This window comes from Branchiostoma belcheri, unplaced genomic scaffold (genome assembly GCF_001625305.1).
Source record: "Branchiostoma belcheri isolate BF01 breed outbred unplaced genomic scaffold, Haploidv18h27 scaffold36, whole genome shotgun sequence".
NCBI classification, from domain to species: domain Eukaryota; kingdom Metazoa; phylum Chordata; class Leptocardii; order Amphioxiformes; family Branchiostomatidae; genus Branchiostoma; species Branchiostoma belcheri.
The window spans coordinates 441,866-463,694 of NW_017803976.1; the positions used below are offsets into that span (position 1 = coordinate 441,866).

A 21,829-nucleotide genomic window follows, 5' to 3' on the forward strand; every position below is an offset into this window, starting at 1 on the left:
AGTAGACCCAGTTGAACAAGACAACCCATGAGGAAGTAATGAAAACGTCATACCAGGAGTTCATTTCAACCCAGACAAGTCACATTTTGGACCTCTCGGCTTGACTAACTGTGCACTACCAAAACGGTAGTAGTAGTATGCTGTGTTTAGCGACCTGTTAACGCGGAGCCCTTGACCTATCCCTAGTGCAAGGTACGTAATAATATTCTGTACCGCTGATCAGTCCAAGGAGGTTTTAACCTCCTTGGTCAGTCTCATACTAACCCTTATGGCTTCTAGCTAGTTCCCACCAACCCGCACTTGAAGAACTTGTAGACATAGTCTATGGTCCACACTGCTTTTAAAGGTTTAGTTTGCCACCCTTTGTGATTATCAAGGTTTCGACACCTGTAACGTTACACATCTCGTTGACAGCTGAATGTCTACCTTTACGTCCGTACAGGAAAATCGTTACCAGTCTACCGACGTGGCTTTCTTCCAAAGTGCGTTATTCTGTCGAGTGTGACAACAAGGATCAAGGGTTTTCGTGGAACACTGGGGATCAACCCGGAAGTACTGTCACCTGACGCTGACCTTAGAGAACGAAGTTAGGTGTGTCTACCGAAACGCTGACAGTCGAGTCGTGTTTCGGGAATCGGAGTGATTATCACCTACGGAGAGTTGATTTGAGGTCGCGTACATGTTCCAGAGAAGTGTGGAGATGTTAGAATCAAAACCGTATTTGAAAAAGATCGATTTAAAGTAGAAGACTCAACACCTGTCCTGCCGTGTTTTATGCAAGTTAGGATGAACATATAAACATCACCATGGCAAATCATGAGACCATATGCATGAAGCTGGTGTGTTACGCACGAAGGGCGGTTATACTGGCTATGCAGATACAGATGAACGAACTTGGGCAAACGTCCCAAATCTTCTGAGTATGACGCCAATGCATGAAGAACACAAATGTTTGGTAACACTTTAACGCCGATGGAAGTTTGCTTTAAGTTGACAATGCTACAGCCTTGTATTGCTGAAGAGTTTTTTAGATAGTCTTCTTTGGCATACAGTACGTTATAAGTTATAAGCACAGGATATCGAAGATACAAAGGTTAAACTAATACGTGTCTACAAACGTGTACTTCACACGCAAGCAAGCAAATCTGCCAGTTTGTGACATTCGAGACGCGCTTGAGTCTGACTACGTGACACATGAACACAACAGGCCACTGAAGGTGTACAAAGGAACTCAAAACACCTACACAGGTGTCCACGACTCGTTCGGGTCTTTCCATTAGGCTTGCCCGTGGACATCATGTCAAGTAGTCCCGCTTCTACATGTATAGTCTACTGTTAACTTTTAGCGAGAGCAGAGTGGTGAAGCCAAGGAGAGCCCAAGAACAACTTGAAGACGACACATTTCTTCATTTCTGACGGAAAAGGGTTGACAAAATGGCGTGGACAGGTGAGTTACTAGTAAGAATGTGAACACCACGCAGGGGGTATCATGATGTTGAACTTCTCACGTTGAGGCGCTTTTAATAACCCCGTATGAGTCTCTGTGTGTGTTTGTGTATGTGTGTGTTTGTGTATGTGTGTGTGTGTGTGTGTGTTTTTTGTGTGTGTGTGTGTGTGTGTGTGCCTGTGTGTGTGTGTGCCTGTGTGTGTGCGTAAAACTCAGCGTATGTACGTGTGCAAATGTGAGCGATCAGAAAAGACTTGCGGCTTTCTTTACAAACGTTATACAGTGTGCATGGCACTGGCGGCAGATTTAAGGTTTTCTTTTCATTACTTGCTTACTATTGGCACTCTCACAACAAGGAAGTCATTCGTGTAACAAATATGCCGGTATCAGGGGAGTGGGAGGGGGGCTCTGTCAACAGGGATCAGTTGTTTTCATTTGCTGGTATCCATTCAGTGAAAGTGGCAGAAGCGATCAAAAGCAGATTCTTAAGAACTTCGTTTATTACCTCCATTAAAAAATGGAGGTATCGTTTTTGGTGTGTCTGTCTGTGTGTGTCTGTGTGTGTGTGTCTGTGTGTGTGTTTGTGTATGTTTTCGCACATATGTAGTTAGCATAACTTCAGATCGCCTTTATGGATTGTGATGATATTTGGTATGTTGGTAGGTCATACAGAGATAAATGTCAAGGTCAAATATGGGCCTCCTGATAGCTGATCTTGGTACTGCTGCAGCCTGAACTTCCAGTTTTGTATCTTTTGTCCTGAACACGCTATGGTTTAGGATGTTTGGTGACAGATAGCTTTTCCTGTCAGGAATAAGTGTTGTGGGTTTTGTCCCCCTAGCAGCTTGTTCTGGAACTGCAGGGGCGTTTCTGGCAAAATCTTTTAAAGCGGATAAGTCCAAAAAGGAACAACATATTTTCGTTGTTTTTGGTATGTAGGTAGCTTATAGAGAGATATACAGAACTAAAGACAAATTATGCAAATGAATACTTAATTTGCAGAATTTAGGAGGAAATTCTGTAATTACAGTGTTTTACATAATTACAGTACTTTCATACATGTATGTAATCTATAGCAGGTGGAACATCAACAGATACCAATTATATATGCAAATGGCCTAATCTGCATGATTAATGTAAAAATTCTGTGGTTAATAATAGGAATTTTATACCTTGTGACATGCGTAAGTAACTGAAAGGTTAACATCACTATTCATATTATTCCGATATTATCCATTTGCATATTTAATGAAGACATGTTGAAATGAAATATTGGCAGAGGATAGGACTTGCACAAGCAAAATATTGTGATTTGAGTTTAGAAAACAATAAATTAAACTAGATTATGTTAATTACCTTATTTCCACAATGAACAAGAATTCGGAATTTTTGTTTCATCTGTATAGCTTTCTGGCATGTATGTCCGTCCATTCATATACGAGGGGTGACTTGATTTTGTGAGACTCAACGTTGCCTACGTAAAGAGTGGAAGAAGAGACCTCGCACAGAAAACTGAAACCTTTTGATATCTGCATGAAGTCATGTTGTTATGTAGCCAGGTTCAATGATCGACATAACTTGTTGATTCTTTCTCTAATAAAATTGACTCAGGATTTATACAAAATTTTCTGAACTAATATATGTGACCGTATATATCAATATATTTAACTGCTTCGGTTGACAGTGCTCCTTTTCATCGTCACTGAGTCGTCATGCGGCATGTTAGCTATGGGAATGTGCGTGATTCATAAACTAGATTTCCACGATCTCATACCTTCGCCAAATGATGTTTATCTTTATGACTGACAAATTATAGATTATTCCCCCTGATTATGCAAATAGGATCCTCATTTCCATTTACAAAGAATGCGATGCTAGCATTTCCTCATAAATTATGCAAATGAGGTTCTTATTTGAATAAGTTATGTTTAATGATGTTCACCTTCACTAACTTTCAAATACCCTAAGTATGAAATTCCAGGCAGTTAGCATTGATGAAGTACAACATTTTCTCATTAATTATGCAAATTAAGTATTAATTTACATAATCCATATCTGCCTGTGTTTTTCTCGTTCTCAGTCACATATACCGCAAGCTTGAATAGTTCTATCATGTAATGCAACTGATTTATAGAATATCCTCATAATTCATGCAAATTACATCCATATTTCCATAATTGCAACATAATTATGTCAAGCATATCTACACACCAAAATCATGACGATCTATCAACCGGTTCTGGAGTTATCCTCGTTTGAATATTATCCAAACAAATGCCTCTGCAGTTTCACAGCAAGCCGGTAGTTCTTATTTCGCAGCACAAGAGCTACCTACCATCTAAATTTCGTGACCCTAGCATATCTAAGTCATGAGATATCAAAACCGGATGCCGCTAGGTGGTCCAAAATCTAATCATTTCCAGGTCTCACCAAGACCTACCCACCTACCAAATATCAAGTCAATCCATTAAAGCCTTCTTAAGTTATCGTGTTTCCAGACACACACACACACACACACACACACACACACACACACACACACACACACACACACACACACACACACACACACACACACGAACGCCTCTGAAAACATAACCTTCTTGGCGAAGGTAACAAATCTTAAATGACCAGACAGCCTTATCCTCTTGTCTTTCCAGAACCCCGTGTATTTGTCATCCACGCAGGAGAAGACAAGGAGTCATTTGTTCGCCCTTTGGTCACCAAACTACTGCAACAGGGTTTAGCCGAAGAAGATGTCTTTTTCGATGAACATTCTATTCAGCCTGGCCAGGGCATTCGGGACATGATAATGTCGGCGTTATCATGTGAACGTTTGGAACTTGCCGTCATTGTCGTCAGCAAGTCATTTCTTGAGAAACCCTACTGGCCTAAGCTAGAATTTGAAACATGTATCAGAAACGGGAAAGCTATTTTTCCTATTTGGATCGATGACAATGACGACAACTTCCGGACATTCAGTCAGTCTGTGCAAAGATACTCCCCCACACTGAAACAGATGAGAGCAATGTGCGTACAGAGAAGAGACGCTACGGATAGGCTGACAAATATCGCAGCTGAAGTCGTGAAGCGACTCTCCCCCCCAGGTTTGTACGATGTTTACTTCACGCATTACAATGCAGCTAACACAAAATACACTGTTACAAGATTCATCGCAAGATATGTAACATTCATTGCTGGACAACAAACTTATGATGATAGGAATTCCCCAAAAAGGGCTGCGAATGACACATATTGTTGTTTCCTCGTACTTTATTTGAGGTGTTCTTTGAGGAAAGCATTCAATATTTGAGTACACGTGACAGACATGTCTAGCCTCTAATGAATTAATGAATGAATGAATGGATGATTGAAGATCATCATAAAGGTCTTCATTCATTCATACATGACATACATGCCTGAATAATAGAAAGTTCGTTAAACCATGGTTCGGTCTTTTTCTGTCCCTCACAGGAATCCGAGCACTCCTTTACCTCGGCTTATCAAAATTAAGCCGTTTCTTCACAGGACAAAGCCGTCATACAGAGGCCAATAATGGAGAGCAAATAGAGGACAAACTGAAGGAAAGGCGTTTAGAGTTAATTAGAACATGGGGAGAAGATCAGCTACAACTGTTGGAGAGAGCAGAAAGACTGCTATCGAGGGAAGATATAGTAAAGCGCACCAACGAGATTCTGTCACAATCATCTCAACTGGGGCTTGATGTTGTGGGTATCAAGATGGGCTGTGCAATCTTGCACTTGATGCCGAGAAACCTAGCGTGTTTGGAAAAGTTTTGGGCAGCCTATATGTCTGGACAGCTCGGTATTGACTTCTCACGCCGTCTCATCACTGCCGAGATGAGAAACATCGCTGGACAAGACTTAGAGGTGCGGGTCCTGATGATGGAAGAGCAGTATTCGCAGTGGACAGAATACTTCAATGCGCGAGGTGGGCTTTATTCACATAGATTTCTGCAGTGACAGTTACGCAAACGATATTATTGCGATGATTTTTTTTAGTTTGATGTGTAAAAAATATACGAGAAAACAAATATTGTGCGGGCTATATCTGATAGATGATGAAATTTATGCATTCTAAGCTGATATTATGACCTTGTCTTTATTACAGATGCACTATATAATATAATAGAATAGTATATATGTATTTACCATTTTCTTACCATTTTCTTAGCAATCGACGCAGGATCATTGACGGTGCGGAAGTCAGCCGAGCACAAGGTCAAGATGGATCAAACCATGAGCGAACACCATCGACAAATCCTCCGCCACAATCGACAAACCATCGTAGAAAATCTCTATGTTACATCTGTGTTAGACTATCTATACCAGGAGGGTGTGCTCGAAGAAGAGATGATGCAAACTATACGTGCAATACCTAAGGAACAACGAAGCGAACGTGCCAGAGCATTGCTAGATATTCTCCCGTCAAGAGGGGACCGTGCGTTTGGACTTTTTTGCGAAGCACTCGACAAAAGCCATTATGGTTATTTGGCAAATACTCTAAGAGAAGCCGAGCGGACGTCACTGCGTAAGTATAATTTTTTTGTGACATTTGGATTTCCACATTGAGATCAGGTCAACCCTGCAAGCAAGGAGGTCATATAAAATATAAATATAAAATCCGCAGTTGGACGGTGGTGAACACCCCCAATTCTTCCGCGAATTCGAAATGCACAGCCAAAAAAAGCGACGAAATGATATTTGGAGGGTCCAAATATAGGTTTAAACAATCAAATCGCCTGTAACCTGATTCTAGACATTTCAAGTACTTACATGGCTGAAACGCTTCGACGGTATTGTTTTGTAAACAACATTGGGATTTGGGCCTCGAAACCTACTTCCGGGTATACTTCCGCGTTGAATTCGATGCGTCCCTTTGCGCCAGATTAACATTATCGACCTGAATTGTGGTAGCAGTAGCAGTGACACCGTCGATTAATGAAACAATAATAGTAATGCTTATATTCTTCCGTTCGTATTGCATAGTAATTTCCTTATCAAAGTATAAATGCACATAAACTAAGCAATAAAACATACAATTTGCTGAAGCACCGATGAATTATCATCACCATGGTGATGAAGTGAGAGAAGTATGCATCACAGCTCGTCCTGAGGCTAAACTTCGCGTGCATTTAGCTAATTTTTATCAGTTAAGGTGCAAACTAAAGGAATGTACATTTTTCTACAGTCTACATTTGTACAGTGGAGGAGCGGGCTGATTCAAGGGAGGAGCAGGATTCTTTCAGGGGGGCGATGGCAGCTGGAGGTGTGGCACCTCAGGTAAACGAGCAAATGCCTATCCACCCGACTTCTTCACCAGAAATCGGTACTCGTAACTTCGAATAATAACGATAACAAGATCACTTTGAGAAGATCCATTCTTTGACGACAGTCTACGAGACACACCTGCAACTCTATCTTCCGTTAAGAAACTTTTTGCAACTAGAAAGGCCAATATTTGCTTTGGAGCAAATACAGCGATGGGTTCACCACATTTTACCACATGGCAGGGAAAGAATGAGAAACACAAGGGAAAACAATGATTACATTGATATAACTATAATATGAAGTAACATACAACTAAAACAACAGTTGGATAGCTATTCCCTACTTTATTGGTTAGGATTTTTAATTGCATAATGCAAACTGTTGATTTTCAAAATAAAATAAAAACATTCATGCCCCGCATTCCAATGCTGGAGCAGAAAAGCTTGAAATACCTACCAAAACACTTGAATAAAGACATACTGTCAGTATGGAAATGCTCTGTGCAGGTGTTAATCAAGTTAAATCCCAACAGCCAATCAGCAAGAAATGCTCTGTGCAGGTGGAAATGCTCTGTGCGGGTGTTAATCAAGTTAAACTCCCAACAGCCAATCAGCAAGAAGTATAGAGGAAAGCTGCATGCCTATTGGTTGATGCCCTGCATTCCATTGTGATGACTCATGCCCAGACGTGGTAAACAAGGCACACTAACACAGTAATACATTTGCTATAACACAGCCAAAAAACTCAAATAAAACCATTCTAAAAGCCTGTATCACAAAAATTTAAAAAACGCCTAGGGGTATTTGCCCACTGTACCTCCATACCAAATTTCAGGACCTTAGGCCCTAAAATGAAGAAGCTGAATCCATTTAAAGATATGGCAGGAGGAGGAGAAACATCAGAAAAAGCAATATGGGTTCACCACCACTTCGTGGTGGTGAACCCATAATGACTGAAACCCAAATGGACGGACAAGGACCATATGCCAAAATGACATCATTTTATACAATGTACCAATATAACTACCATGTACATATGTAACTGTCAACATATATGTCTAAGGATTTATTACAACTTTATGTACAAAATGTAGATATACAAAATGTAGATGGATTTGTTAGAACTTCTATCGTGTGGGATGTATATCTTGTTATATTTTATCTGACCCTGACCTCTTCTCTTAGCGACCAGAACTCAAGCATTTGTATAGCGAGGACTCCACTTTGCCCGGTGAGTTTGCTACGTACTGTATACTTCTTCACAACAACTTCTTCTTCTTCTTTACTCATCCTCTTCTGAGGTGCAGCGCGTGAAGTTTTGTCGCCAGTACTTTCTGTCTTTCATAGCAGACAAAAGCTCCAATCCTTGTAGACCAGTGTCAGACTGGATAAGACCCTTGAGTGTTGTGATTGGACGACGTCGACTAATCCTCCTTTTTGCCTCTGGAGTCCAGAGTAGCAATCGACCCGCTGGTTCTGTACCACGAGTCACATGACCCGCAAGGCTGAGCCGACGTCTTTTCACTACCGTGGTGATGTTTTGGAGTGTTCCATATAACTGTTTGTTTGTGATGTGTTTACACCAGGGTATGTTATAGACTACCCGCAACATCTTAGTGTAAGTACCGTCAAGTTTCTTGGATCCCATAGTGTTCATGACCCAAGAATCGGAAGACCCAAGAAGTACAACAACTGAGGTACCAGAACAATGGCCATTACATTAGGATCGAAGGAAATTTCGGCACTCATGACGTCCATTCACATATACAGTCCTGGTGATTAACCCATGATAATAGCAAATGTGGTATCCTTGTGAAGGGGAAACGAAGCTTACCAATGGCATGTAATACGATGCAATTGACAAAGTAACAATAAATAACCGAAATGAAGTTACCAAACTTTTGGGTTAAGTTAGGGCTGATAGGATAGATGTACAAAATGCATACATGCATATGTCTAGAACATATCGGTAACAGGGGTATACCTTGTGTTATGAGAAGTCATTGGATAAACTATTTTTCTGGAGGTGAATATGATTATTGTACCTTTCATTCGACAGTTGAAGTGCTAGTGCCGATGAAAGTACTCCCTGTGGTTGAGGCCTGTGCAGTGGCACTGAAGGACCACTACCGGTATACATACAACAAGTATTACCCACTAAGCTGGTATGCCTTTCGTCTGGACACAGCAGGAGTTTACATACACAACCAGGTAAAGTTGTTATTTACTTCTACTCTTCATCACAGCTGTTTATGTTTACTTTCACAGAAGGAAAACGTATTCTTCTTGCTCTGTTTCTTCTTCCTCTTCTTCCCTTCTTCCTCCTCTTCTTCTTCTCCAAACAAATAAGGCCAGTGACCTGAACCTGACGTCTGTCACCATGGTAACTGGTGTTGGTTACATCATGTTGCAATTTTATAGCAGGAGGGATTTTGCTCCTGTCACAATATATATGTTACTCTTCTAGCTCTGACAATGCATTGTCTCATCATGCATGCGTCAAGTTAAATCAGATGATACTGATAAAATTTCACTGAGCGTTCTGTTACCATTTTTCAGCTGACAAGAGTTGACCGCCCACGGGCAGACAAGATGGATCCAATATCAGAGGATAGACTGACATTGGACGAGAAGAACACGCTGCTTCAAGGCGCACCTGGGACAGGGAAGACTACGTTCATCTATCACCAGGCCTACAAATGGGCTAAAGATGAAAATCTGAAGCTACAGGACGTCAAGCTTCTTTTCGTCCTAACAGCGCGAAGCACGGGTGATAAAAACGTGCTAGAGGAGGCCTGCGACCAGTTGCTACCGAGGGGGTTTCTCGACGAGAAGAGTGTAAAAGAACTTGAGAGATGGATAGAACTAAACCCAGGCCGCACCATGTTTATGATCGAGAACATAGACGAAACTCCAAACATCACCGAACAGGACGCACAGATGCCGTTGAAAACGAGAAATCCCGTCCTTCAGTATTTGCAAAGGAAGTATCTGCCCAAAACCCGGAGGGTATTCACAACAAGAAGCACAGAACTGACAACCGAAGGAAGAAGACCACTGCCAATCCACATCCCCCCGCTCTGCGATGCTCACTATGTCTTCAACGGCTACTCGGATGCCGCTACAGAGTACATTCAGAAGTTTTTTGGCGACGATGACGAGAAGGCCCAGAGCTTGCGAGAAGCCATCTCAGTCGATGAGTGTCTCCAAGACATCGTCAGGAACCCTCTGTACGCGGTACTGATTTGCATTTTGTGGGAGAATGACCAGGAGAAACCCAGCACATGTACGGAGGTCTTCAGCAAGGTGATAGATCTCCTTGAGAAAAACTATCTCGAAAAGTCTGGCCATTTGTTGACCCCTGAAGCTGTGGAGGAAAGTCTTCGCAATCTTGCAAAATTGGGATGGGATTCAATTGAACATGATGAGTATGACTTCAGCATTGACACTGTCAAAGACACTGGCAATGGCACTTTCCTTCTCGTTGAAATGGGCCTGATCGTGAAAGACCCCCTAAGGATAGAGGACCGTTACAAGTTCCAACACAAGACATTCAAAGAGTATTTCGCGGCAAAGTACGCCATGAGTAGACCTGAGGGAGATGAGTGCCATCGTAAGCTGTGGTCCCCCGAATGTACCAGTGGACAGAAGTACACCAATGTCTGCCTCTTTGCTGCTGGAATTTTGCAAGCATCTTGCGGGGAGTACTTCAAATCGATGCAGGCATGCCTTTCAGAGATGACGAAAGAACAGGCACCACGGTGCTGCATTCACGACGTCATCACCCGTGCGTGCTGGGCTGTAAGCGAATCCGGTGAGATGACCACCAATGCTCCACTTGTGGCGAGGTCCCTGCTGGAGGATATCAATCTTGACTTTCAGGACAGGCTTCCTGTAAAACCTGGGGTCATTCGTGGACTTACAGAAGTTGTCAAAGTTTTACCCGCCGACAAGCTTAAGGCAGTAGACCTAGGAGAGATGTGGATTCCACATGCAAATGAGTTGAATGGTCTCGGTAGAGCTCTGGCACAGACCAAGGGTATCAAATCTCTGACTGCTACCGTAACACGAATGGACATGTCTCTGTCCAATCCAGAAGAGAAGGACAACAGTGGGATCCTCGACTTTCATCGAGGGATTGCAAAGAATAGCAGCATAACGCACCTGACAATCGAAGCCAGCATCGACACGATGAGCGAAGAGGCCATCAAGGCAATACCTCAAGCCGTACAAGGAAACACAACTGTCACAGACCTTCGTCTCCTTGTCTACTTTGCTAAGCTGTGTTCAGAAAGATGTCGGAGGAAAATTGCCATGGGTCTCAAGGCGAAGTGTAACAGAGAGAAGAATGCCAAGGTATTCTTCGAATCCTTCGCGGAAGCATTACGGTCTAACAGAACATTGCAATCTCTGCAGCTTAGCAGCTATATCTTCCGTCACGGAATGGCCCTAGATCAGCTGGCACCCGCGTTGGCAGACCACCCAGGTCTGAGGTCTCTAAGCGTATCTGGGCCATGGAGCGGAAGAGGACATTTCGAAGACGATGGAACAAACGCACTGGCACATATTCTTGAGAATACGAAGACCCTCTCCTCCGTGACCATTCGATTGCAGTCCTTGAGCACCACAGAAGGGGGCGCAGATCGCGCGGACATTCTCTGCGCAGCGCTTGCAAGATGCAGGACTCTGGAAAAGGTCGAGCTTGTCTTCACCTGGATGTTCGCACGGGAAAAACTCCTGTTGGCAAACTTTGTCAGAGTAAGCCAAACTCTGAAAGAGTTGACACTGGAGTGGAGAAGCATGAACGAATCCTTCCTCCTTGCGTTGTGTGAGGCAATCAAGGGGCAAACAGCGGGAAGCCTGCAGAAGCTCGCACTGACGGGGAGGTTCGCCGCCAAAGGGCAGGCCGAGCTCGGGAGGACCTTCGCCGGTAGCAGGACTCTCCACCACGTCGAGCTGCACGGGAATCCATTCCAAGACGAAGGACTACAGGCTTTCGTAGATGCGGTGATGCAGGTAAGGGTACCATCCCGCAAAATCATATGAAATGGAATGTTTTATTTTATGTTTGAATACTTTGTATTTTTATGCAAATCAAGAAAGCCTAATAGTATGTACCATGGATCATTGCAGTTTAAAAGCTATATAATAACCTTTGTCGGTATGGTCGATGTGCATTGAATACTATTTCTTCCGACAGAGAGTGACAGAGACCCAAGCCTCTTCCAGTGGATCGCCGCGCCAGGTGTTGTTGAGTGGGACAGTAGAAGGCGCGCGCACAACAGACGTGATTCAGGCTACCCAACTGGCAGAAGCGACTCTCGCAGATTCCCCTGACATCTCCATCGCGCTAGGGGATCTAACCCCAGCTGCACCGGACCCGTTAACGTATGTTCCATAGTATCCTTTTTGTGATGCGCGGCCATGGACCTCCGGTAGGAAGTTATGCGGAAATAGTCGTCTGAAGCCAAAAGTTGACAATGCGCTGAGGCGACCGCTCTAAAGCGGGCGCCCACTCCCACCCCAAGCCCCTGGCCTGACCAAGGACAGAATGACGTCATGCTGGGGGTTGCATTGTGGGTGATGACGTCATACCTTCCGGTCCAATAGCCGCGCATCACAAATAGTGGTCATAAGGCCACAGCAAGTAATTTTTTATGGATGACATCCACGCGCGCATTATTAATTTTCGGGCGATTTTGGAAAAAAAACAAAGAAGAAATTTTGATGCCCTCTGACAGTGGTCAACATGTCGAAAATGGGCAAAGATGTCTGTTGCCATGCCGAAACGTGGATGGCAGATAAATATGAAAAGAGGAGACGACACTGCTTTGCTTTTATGCTTTGTCTTTTAGTTTGATGCAGTGATTTATTTCATTCCTTTTACATGTGGTGATGGCTGTGTATATGTTATGTCCGCCCTGAATCAAAACCATATTTTTACAATGTTTGAAAACGTTTGGTTTTCAATTTTTTTTCAGTGATAAATGGATGTTGTAATAGTTCGTAGTAAATTAAGCACGATATAGGTATCATTTCTTGTTTAACAACGTTTATGATGTCAAAATTTGAACATCTAGGAACCATGTTTTTTTTTGCCCGCCTTGTTTTGTTTCCGGCCTATCGCATTAGATTTGGAGTCTGCGGAGGATGTCATCCATAAAATTTACTTGCTGTGGCCTAACCGGTTGGCTCATGGCGTTCACTACGCATGTACACTGTGATTCATTTTGGGCAATATCGAAGTTGAAGGTCCCTGAGACAAAAACAAAACCATGGTCTGGACATGTATGCTGAATATGGTCCAGACAAGAACTATTTACAATTTAGCGGCCTTCACATTTGACTTTGCGTGTATGACACGTATGTCACGTGCCATGATCATGATCGGATGATAGCGTTGTAACAAGATGAGTTTTTGGCGACGGCTCAGGGGGAGCCTAATGGTACAGTATTGTGTGCAGTTTGCAGGAATTCTTAGGAATTGTACAGGAATTTTATCCACAATCATGGAATGTCTCACAGCTCTGGTGGCACACATCTACTTAGGACCACAGTCTTGGAAACCCCTGGCAAAACCTTTCTGCAGGGACGCCATACTTTCCCGGGGGCCGTCCACTATACACTCAGGGGAGGGTAGGAGTGATCTACTGAACTGCACTGTATCTGTGTAAACCTAACAGGTAACAAGGTACATGTACTGCCAGTGACGTATGATATTAAACTTTATGATAACGATATACAATTACAGTGTTATACAATATACAATGAAGCTGATGACTTTCTATTGCCTGTTAAGTCTAGTGCAGTTCAGGAGATCACTCCTACCCTCCCCTTAGTGCATAGTGAACGAGCCACACAGAAAATAGGCCAGGTTTTCCCAGAGGCTTGCGACCTCAAATGTTATTTTTAACAAACTCATAAAAGACCACAACGAAGCTTCCCCAAACCATGACAGTACCATGCAAACAATAACCCTGACAACAACCGCCGTCGACATGGTAATGTATGTTTTCGTTGTCAGTCTTGTTGTGTGTGTGTGTGCTTATTTGCAGTATTGTCGAGAGACTATTCTTTCTGTTGTAAATATTGTACAAGACCGATTATTATATTGTCAAAGCACACCGTTTTATGTAGATTTGTACAATTAGGGTTCCTTGAAATATGCATTGTAATACAAGTAGTTTAAGAGCAAGGCTGAACACAAGCTGTGTGCTACATACACGATGGTAATCAATAAAGTGACAAAGCTAATGCCAAAGGTAGTTACGGCGTTTTGTTGTCCACTCAAGTTATTGTAATTGTATGGACAAAAGCTTATGTATGTATGCCTTATTTCAATTCTATTATGTTTACTTTTGGTTAGTATAGATGAGGAGGGCTTAGCATAAGCTAAATAAGCTTTTTTTCCCTCCTCCTGCATCTGTTTTATTCATTATTGATTTATTATGTATAATTTTTATTGCTGTTGTGCAAATAATAAACAAACAAACAAACAAACAAAAAGCTGTATAGAGTAAATACGGGTTACAACTTATAGCGTGTTACAGCTACAGATATAAGAAAAAGACAGTGACAGTATCTATGCCAGGCACTAGCTTGGTTAAACAGTATGTACCTGTAGCGCTGTTATAAATAATAAAAGCCCTGTGATGTCATTCTGTCTCGTAGTTTAGGATTTTCCCGCGCTATTTTTAGGCGACGCCGTCAGTCACTGTGACTGGGGGATTTTTCAGGTGAGGTATCCCCTTTTGGTCTTGGCCGGGGAATACCCGACGACACACATTTTGTTCAACTGAATCTCAGCTATTTCTACTTCTTTCATGTATAAGTAGCTTTACTAGGTTTTTTTTAGTGGATAATTACGATGTCGATGTGGCTGTGCACTGGTTCTGTGCTACACTTTTGTTCTTATAGGCGGTTGAGTAAATACAAAAGCTATCAGTCACAAACGACTAGCGCCAGCGAGAACTCGTCCAACACCATCGATGGTATGGACTCGTCCAAATTTTGATTTAGGTGATTTCCAACTGCACAAGAGGTTTCAGAAAGTAAGAGTGACGTATGGTAGAGTCACCAGTAGCTGGTGTTCGTTGTCTGCATCGCAACATACGCATAGTATTTGTTGTGATGAATTGAATTTCGTGATTTGGGGTAGACTTGGTATCCCCAACTACCTAGTTTTACCCGTGTTTAAGTGTATGTAGCGAACGACATAGCAAGGTGTGTCAACAACTGAAAATTGACCCCACGCTTTGTGTTATGTTCTTTGACTTCAACGTAGTTATTTTTTCAACCAGGGCGTTGCCTGGTCAGAAAAAGTGCTTGATGTGAGTTCTATCTCCGGCTTGGCAACGTACAGTCATACGTGAACAGCAAACGTTTGTGCCATGCGGACTAGACAACACGTTGGGCCTTCTATCTTGGCGGAGACTAGTCCTACCACGTAACGTATGCGTGTGTTTGGCGAGGCGGAACGCACAGCAATGACCCTAAAACTGCTCAAGGTACATTAACATTTTGTCGCTGTTGCTTGCAACCTGTTTGATCGTTTGATATCTCTACTCTCCTAAATACCGGGCTACAAAAGAAGTTTAATCGTTCGCTTATGTGAAAGCAAAATACAAAAAAAACATGTAATCTTTCACATTCTGTTACACATATAATACAATTTCCTGAATTATTTTTGTTTGGACTAGCTTAAAAGCCCAGGTGTGCCCTATATACATGGGGCATATTACATGAAAGGGTTGTTACATAGTAAGCTTTTGCTTTATTTTCTGACGTGTTTTAAAAGTTTCTTCTAATCCGTAAAAACGTCGGTGTAGACGCGGTGTATCGTAGTGTGGGTGACTTGCAGGCCATGACACAGTCAAACATTCCAAGCAATGGCCGATTCATTATAGGTAACATGATCATGTGAAGGACCAAATTTAATTATTTACTCTAGATAAATACATGCCGTTGTTACTGGGAACCACACTAAGGTAAAAACAAACGCAAAGTTCTTTGAAGAAGGCACGTTTTTCTCGGAAAGGCACTGAGTGTTTCCTCGTGGATATTGTAAACATTTCACTCAAATTTCATTGAGCATTTATCCTGTCTGAGCTGGGTTACGGTCTGACCTGGGTTACGGTTACATTCGTCCTAGGACTGTGTACTATTTTTACCTCCATGAAAAATGGAGGTATTGTTTTTGGCGTGTGTGTGTGTGTCTGACGTCTGTCTGTGTGTGTGTCTGTGTGTGTGTGTGTGTGTGTGTGTGTGTGTGTGTGTTTGTGTTTCCGCACATTTGTAGTCAGCATAACTTCATATGGGCCTCCTGGTGGATAACCTTGGTACTGCAGCAGAACTTCCGGCTTTTGTATCTTTTGTCCTGAACATGCTATGGTCTTGACTTTTTGGTGACAGATAGCTTATTCTGTCAGGAATAAGTGGTGTAAGTTTGATCCCCCCTGCATATGCATATATTATGTTAATGTAGGGGTCATTTGCATAATTAATGAGGACATGTTGAAATGAAGTATGACAAAGCAAGCCCATATTTCATGGAGGTATGAGATCTCGGAACTCTTGTTATGTCGTGCAGTTCAATTTGGCTATCATTTACGTGTAAAAAATGAGTACAAGGCAGGAAATAGATTGCCTGATTTACAAATCATCCACTTGTTATTGTCAGTAAACAAATGAATAGTCCTACTCTTTTCTTCACAGGTCGAGTGTCTGTGTTCTCAGCAAAAAAAATCCACCAGCAGCTCGACTAATAATAACAATAAGAGATTACATTTAAACAATGATGGAGTCCATGAGTCAACTTCATCGTGACATTCTCCAAGACAACCACATGAGCATTATCCGAGACCTTGATGTGAAATACGTCTTGGGTTATCTGTTCCAACAAAGAGTCCTGACGGAGAGGACCATGGGGGACATAAGGGCTATACATGAGGAGAAAAGACAAGAGAGAGCCGCAAAACTACTCAACATTATCCCGTCGAGTGGCGACAGGGCTTTCGAGATATTTTGCACAGCTCTAGAGAAGTATGGGTATCCTCATTTGGGCAAGTTGCTCAGGGAAGCAGAGAAAAATGCTCCACGTAAGTACACATATCACATAATCTCCAATCATATATTTCGGTAGCCGCAAAATACTGTATCAAATTGGCCAGGCAGTGTCAATTCGTCAGACAGTTACCATTAGCCACCCAACATCAAATAGTAACTGTCTGACTCTGGCGAATGGATACAGCCTGCCCAATTTGATACTGTGTTTTGCAGCCACCGAAACATCTTCTTACATATCACATGTCTAGATATTAGGCCATGTTGATTTGATTATATGGATGACATCCTCTGGGAACCCCAAAACTGATGCGCGCGTGCGAATAAAAAAAAAGTTTTGCAAAAAAAAAGTTGCTTTCACTATGAAATCTACGTGGTCATGAAGGTTGAACAAATGGCACAGAATATGTTATGGCGAATAATCTACTCTTCGAATTCATTTCTTTACATTTTTGTCTTTTTTCCTTTGATTTTTGCATTCTACGACATTGGTATCGTTTCTTAATGTTTTCCTTGCAACTTATGGTATATTTTTGCTCATTTAGCAAGTGTTTTGCACGATTTACAGTATGGTTGAAAACTTTTTTTTTGGAAACGGCCGAAAATTCATGCGCGCGCGGATGTCATCCATATAATCAAATCAACATGGCCTTACCCACAGTACAAAAATGTACATCACACCGTGCATGTGTACGTCAAATTAAACCATGAACCAGCTTATCAAATCTTAGTCCATGGAAATATATTAGCTTTACCACTTATCTTTTAAGATGCTTTACTAATAGACTTAAAATCTTTATTTAGTAAGACGGTGCCACCATGGATAAACATCATTCATGTAATCGCTCGGGTTCAGGCTATGTGAGACGTAGACACAAGGAACATGGATAATTTCTGATAACGATTTGAAAAGAACACACGTGCCTTATACTGTGTGGATGTTTTTTCTAGCACATGCAGTGGCAACAGAAGTCCCGGGTGTAGTTGAGAAGTGCGCAAAAGCTCTGAGGGACCACTACAAGAAAACATATCAGAAGCATTATCCGCTCAGCTGGCACGCCTTTCGTCTGGAAACAGAGAAGGTGTACATACAGAACCAGGTAATTTCACCCTTAACAAACACGTTTATATAACTTACGATCTACTTGAACATCACAAAATGATGAGTATCACAGACAGCATATGACATATCAAAAGTAGCAGTGTATACGTAGTATAGTGTAATTTGTGGCCATCATTGAACCGATTAAGGATTAGTATCAGAAGAAGAGGTGGGCATGATACTCGTATAAGGAAAATAATGTGGAATGGTGATGTTTTAAGGACATACGTACTAGTATGTTAAGGTAATTGTGGAACGACTGTTTCCCTTCCTTCAGTTTTGCTTGTACGAGGCTCTGACAGACAAACTGCACACTTTGTTTTTAAACCACAGTTTACTCGAGTGGACAGATCCGACACGGATGAAATCGTCCCAACGCCAGAGGACAACCTCCGGCTTGACAAAAAGAACCTGCTCCTCCAAGGTCGCCCTGGTACGGGCAAGACCACCTTCATCTACCACCAGGCGTACACGTGGGCAGCGGGCAAAAATCCTGCCTTGGAGGACATCAAACTTCTGTTTGCTCTGTCAGCGCGCACGGTACGTACCGGGAACCTTCTGCAGGCTGCCTGTGACCAGTTGCTGGAGAGCGACTTCCTGAGCTCGGTTGAGCTGGAGTCCTTGAAAGGTTGGATCAAAGACAACCCGCGCCGTACCATGTTCATGATCGAAAACGTCGACGAGACTCCAGGCGTCAGCGAAGAGGACGTGGTGGATCCCGACCACACGAAGCACCCGATTCTACGGTACGTGCTGAAGAAATATCTCCGGGAGACGCCCAGTATCCTAACAACGAGAAGTACAGAAATTACAACAGGCAGTTCTAATCCAAAGGCCATTCACATCCCGCTGCACTGCGATGCCCATTATAATGTGAACGGGTTCTCTCAAGAGGATATTGTCAGGTACATCGACAGGTTCTTCAGCTGTCGTGCAGAAGGCGAAGAAGATGCCGAGAGCCTCAAGTTTGCCATTTCTGTTGACGAGTGTCTACAGGACATTGTCACAAACCCATTTTACGCCGTCATTGTCAGCATACTATGGGGAAATCGGATCAGGAAACCAAACACGTGCACCGAGATAGTGGAGGAAGTGATTGCCTTAGTCGCGAGAAGATATATCGAGGACCCTAAACATTCCATGACCAAAGAGACGATGGAGGAAAGCCTAGCTAACTTGGCGAGGATGGCATGGGATTCAATAGAAACGGAAAAGTTCGCTTTCACAGCCAAAGAGGTAAAGGAAGCAATTGGAAATGAGTCTGTCATTGATATGGGTCTTATCGTTGAAGATCCCACCATAAGGGAGGTTCGCTACAAGTTCCAGCACAAGGCTTTGAAAGAGTTCCTGGCTGCAAAATATGTCGTGACGAGACCGCCCGGTACAGAGGAACGAAAACAATGCCTTAGGAAGCTGTGGTCAACCGAGTGTGTCAGCGGGCAGAACTATGTCAATGTCTGCTTGTTCGCTGCTGGACTTCTGAGAGAGAATTGCCAGGATCTCTTCGAGGCTTTCGATGTGAATTTCTCAGAAATGACGAGGCTTGAAGCACCTAAGTGTTGTGTGCACGACGATACAAGTCGAGCGTGTTGGGCTGTCAGTGAGTCTGGCCACATGAGGAAAACTGCTCCGCTCTTGGTAGCATATCTGCCTGAGACAATCGAACTAGACTTCAAGAGAAGACCTCCCAAACCAGCGGTCATTCGGGGGCTTGCAGAAGTCATGGAGGCCTTGCCGGCAGACAAGAAAGTAGAGATTGCTGAGATGTGGGTCTTAAACCCAAAGAGCCTTCAGCGCCTTGGGAGAGCTATGAAGTGCACGCGGCGTGTCAGGTCTCTGAAAGTGAATGTGACAGGGCTGGACATGACTCTCTCTAATCCCATGGAAGACAACAACAACGGAATTGTAGATTTTCACAAGGGTGTTGCAGAAAACCAAAGTATCTTCCACTTGGCGATTGAAGCAAATATTGACAGGATGGATGAACAAGCCGTAAGGGCAATACCACAGGCCATCCAAGGTAACAAGTCGATTCGTGATCTGCAGCTCCAGGTGTACTGTGCCAAGAGCTGTTCACACAGGTGCTCAAACAAAATTTCCAAGGGCTTAAAGACACACTGCAGTCGTGAGACGAATGCCGCGGTCTTCCTGGACTCCTTATCCACTGCCTTGCGTCATAACTCCACTCTGCGGAGCTTGTACTTGAGTGGGTACATCTTGCGACACAGGAAGGCTCTGGAGGTACTTGCCCCGGCGATAGCTGAGCATCAAGGTCTACGGGCGGTGCACGTTAGAGGCTTCTCCGGTGGAAGAGGACACATCCAAGACCCTGGTATCGACGCTTTGGCTTATGTAATGGGGAATACCAAGACACTGGCATCTTTGTCCATTCGACTGAACGGTTTGACTTCCACGACTGAAAGCGCTGACTGTGCGATCAAGCTGTGCGAAGCCCTGAAGAAGTGTGAGACATTGGAAAGACTTGAGCTAGTCTTCACCTGGATGTTTGCACGGGAAAAACTGCTGATCGCAGAAGTGATCTCAGCGAGCCAGGCCATCAAGAAGGTCACCTTCGGCTGGAGAACCATGAACGATTCATTCCTCTTCGCGTTGTGCAAGGCAATCGAAGAGCAACCCAGTGGCAGCCTCAGGAAAGTAGAACTATCGGGAAGGTTCAACGCAGGGGGTCTTGGAGAACTGGGAAGACTCATAGCTTCCAGTCAGACTCTACAAGACGTCGAGCTGCATGGGAAACCGTTCTGCCGGGAGGGATTTCAGGCATTTGTGGACAAGGTTCAGGAGGTAAAACTTAGAAACTTTCGTCAATGTGGATACCATGAACATTGTAGGTAAAAAAATGTTTTGGATTAAAGGATTGTAAAGACAGATGTTCGTTTACCTTAGATTTAAAAAGCTTAGGGTTGTACCAATTTGGGAAGCATTCACAAAGAAGCTTGTTCCATAGTGGTGTAGTTCTAGGAAAGGACCGTTCGGTGTGGAGGAACAAAGTGTGATTTGTTTCTGTAGAGGTGACAAAACATGTCCTGGCCTGTGGGCTTGCTTAAAACGCATTGTTAAGCTTTTTTTGTGTTGTTTTCCAGTCACAAATGAGCCCCACCCCTTGCCGAGCCGAGCCTATCAACGTGTCCATGAAAGGCACAGTGGAGGGAGAACTGACCGAAACGTTGAAGTTCCGAATCCATTCCGCACAGGTGAATCTCTCAGTACATCTACAACCGGCTGAGTCAAATCCTCTGACGTACATTCCATCTGGACTAGAATGGTTATCGTGAGGTTGACTGCACTTTCCATGGTTAAACTATATGTATTAGTTCCGTCCACTACCACGACGTCGTTGGGTGCTTTACTAAATGTGTTTAATCAAGATTAATCATATGTCGTCCAACAGAAAGCCTGTACCAGGCTACAAATATTTGTATCAAAATGTAGTTCCTTTTTATACTAAAGCTGAGTACATATATATTTATTTTGTGATCAGTCCTTGCCATCGTGTAAACGTTACTGACTTGCATGCGTAGGCCTTCAAGCAGTTATTTTCAAGATGTGGTACTAATGGCTTGTTTCTTAGTGAACAAAATATTTGTATGATATATTCAAAATCGTGATTCGCATTCAAACTGTTACAATAGAGGTATGGACACATCGCATTAGCCCGAGAGCAACAATATTGCCATGAATATAAAGACATATGAATATGTATGTGTATATGTATATGTACAAATTATTCAAAATTGTTTGCATTGCTGCTACTACTATACAATAGTAGTGCTACTACGTAATAGATAGACCATGGGCCAGGCAAGTTTACTGGGATATGGAATATGGCCATTTCCCCGAAGGTTTCTTTCAAACTTGTTCAATATCAGTTTTTCTTGTTCAATATCAGTTTGAATGCAGCATTTGTCTT

The 21,829-nt window shown here is 43.0% G+C and overlaps 2 protein-coding genes across 2 annotated transcripts; both read left to right on the top strand.

Moving 5' to 3' along the window:
- Positions 1–1,434: 1,434 nt before the first annotated feature.
- LOC109475966 lies at positions 1,435–12,138 on the top strand. Its single transcript, XM_019776771.1, has 7 exons — positions 1,435–1,447; positions 4,108–4,554; positions 4,922–5,398; positions 5,642–5,998; positions 8,797–8,948; positions 9,297–11,753; positions 11,938–12,138. The coding sequence occupies exons 1-7, from the start codon at positions 1,435–1,437 to the stop codon at positions 12,136–12,138; spliced, it is 4,104 nt and encodes a 1,367-aa protein (XP_019632330.1).
- A 4,395-nt stretch (positions 12,139–16,533) lies between these two features.
- Positions 16,534–21,194, top strand: LOC109475967. Its single transcript, XM_019776772.1, has 4 exons — positions 16,534–16,834; positions 17,751–17,899; positions 18,235–20,703; positions 21,003–21,194. Exons 1-4 carry the CDS (start codon positions 16,534–16,536, stop codon positions 21,192–21,194), a joined length of 3,111 nt encoding a protein of 1,036 aa, XP_019632331.1.
- Positions 21,195–21,829: the final 635 nt, after the last annotated feature.

Excerpts from the sequence above, each read along its gene's own strand:
- LOC109475966 (XM_019776771.1), top strand. Across the intron at positions 5,399-5,641 it reads AGAATACTTCAATGCGCGAG|CAATCGACGCAGGATCATTG; the intron begins GTGGGCTTTATT and ends CCATTTTCTTAG. Across the intron at positions 8,949-9,296 it reads GAGTTTACATACACAACCAG|CTGACAAGAGTTGACCGCCC; the intron begins GTAAAGTTGTTA and ends ACCATTTTTCAG.
- LOC109475967 (XM_019776772.1), top strand. The coding sequence starts at position 16,534 with ATGGAGTCCATGAGTCAACTTCATCGTGACATTCTCCAAGACAACCAC. Across the intron at positions 16,835-17,750 it reads AGCAGAGAAAAATGCTCCAC|CACATGCAGTGGCAACAGAA; the intron begins GTAAGTACACAT and ends TGTTTTTTCTAG. Across the intron at positions 17,900-18,234 it reads AGGTGTACATACAGAACCAG|TTTACTCGAGTGGACAGATC; the intron begins GTAATTTCACCC and ends TTTAAACCACAG.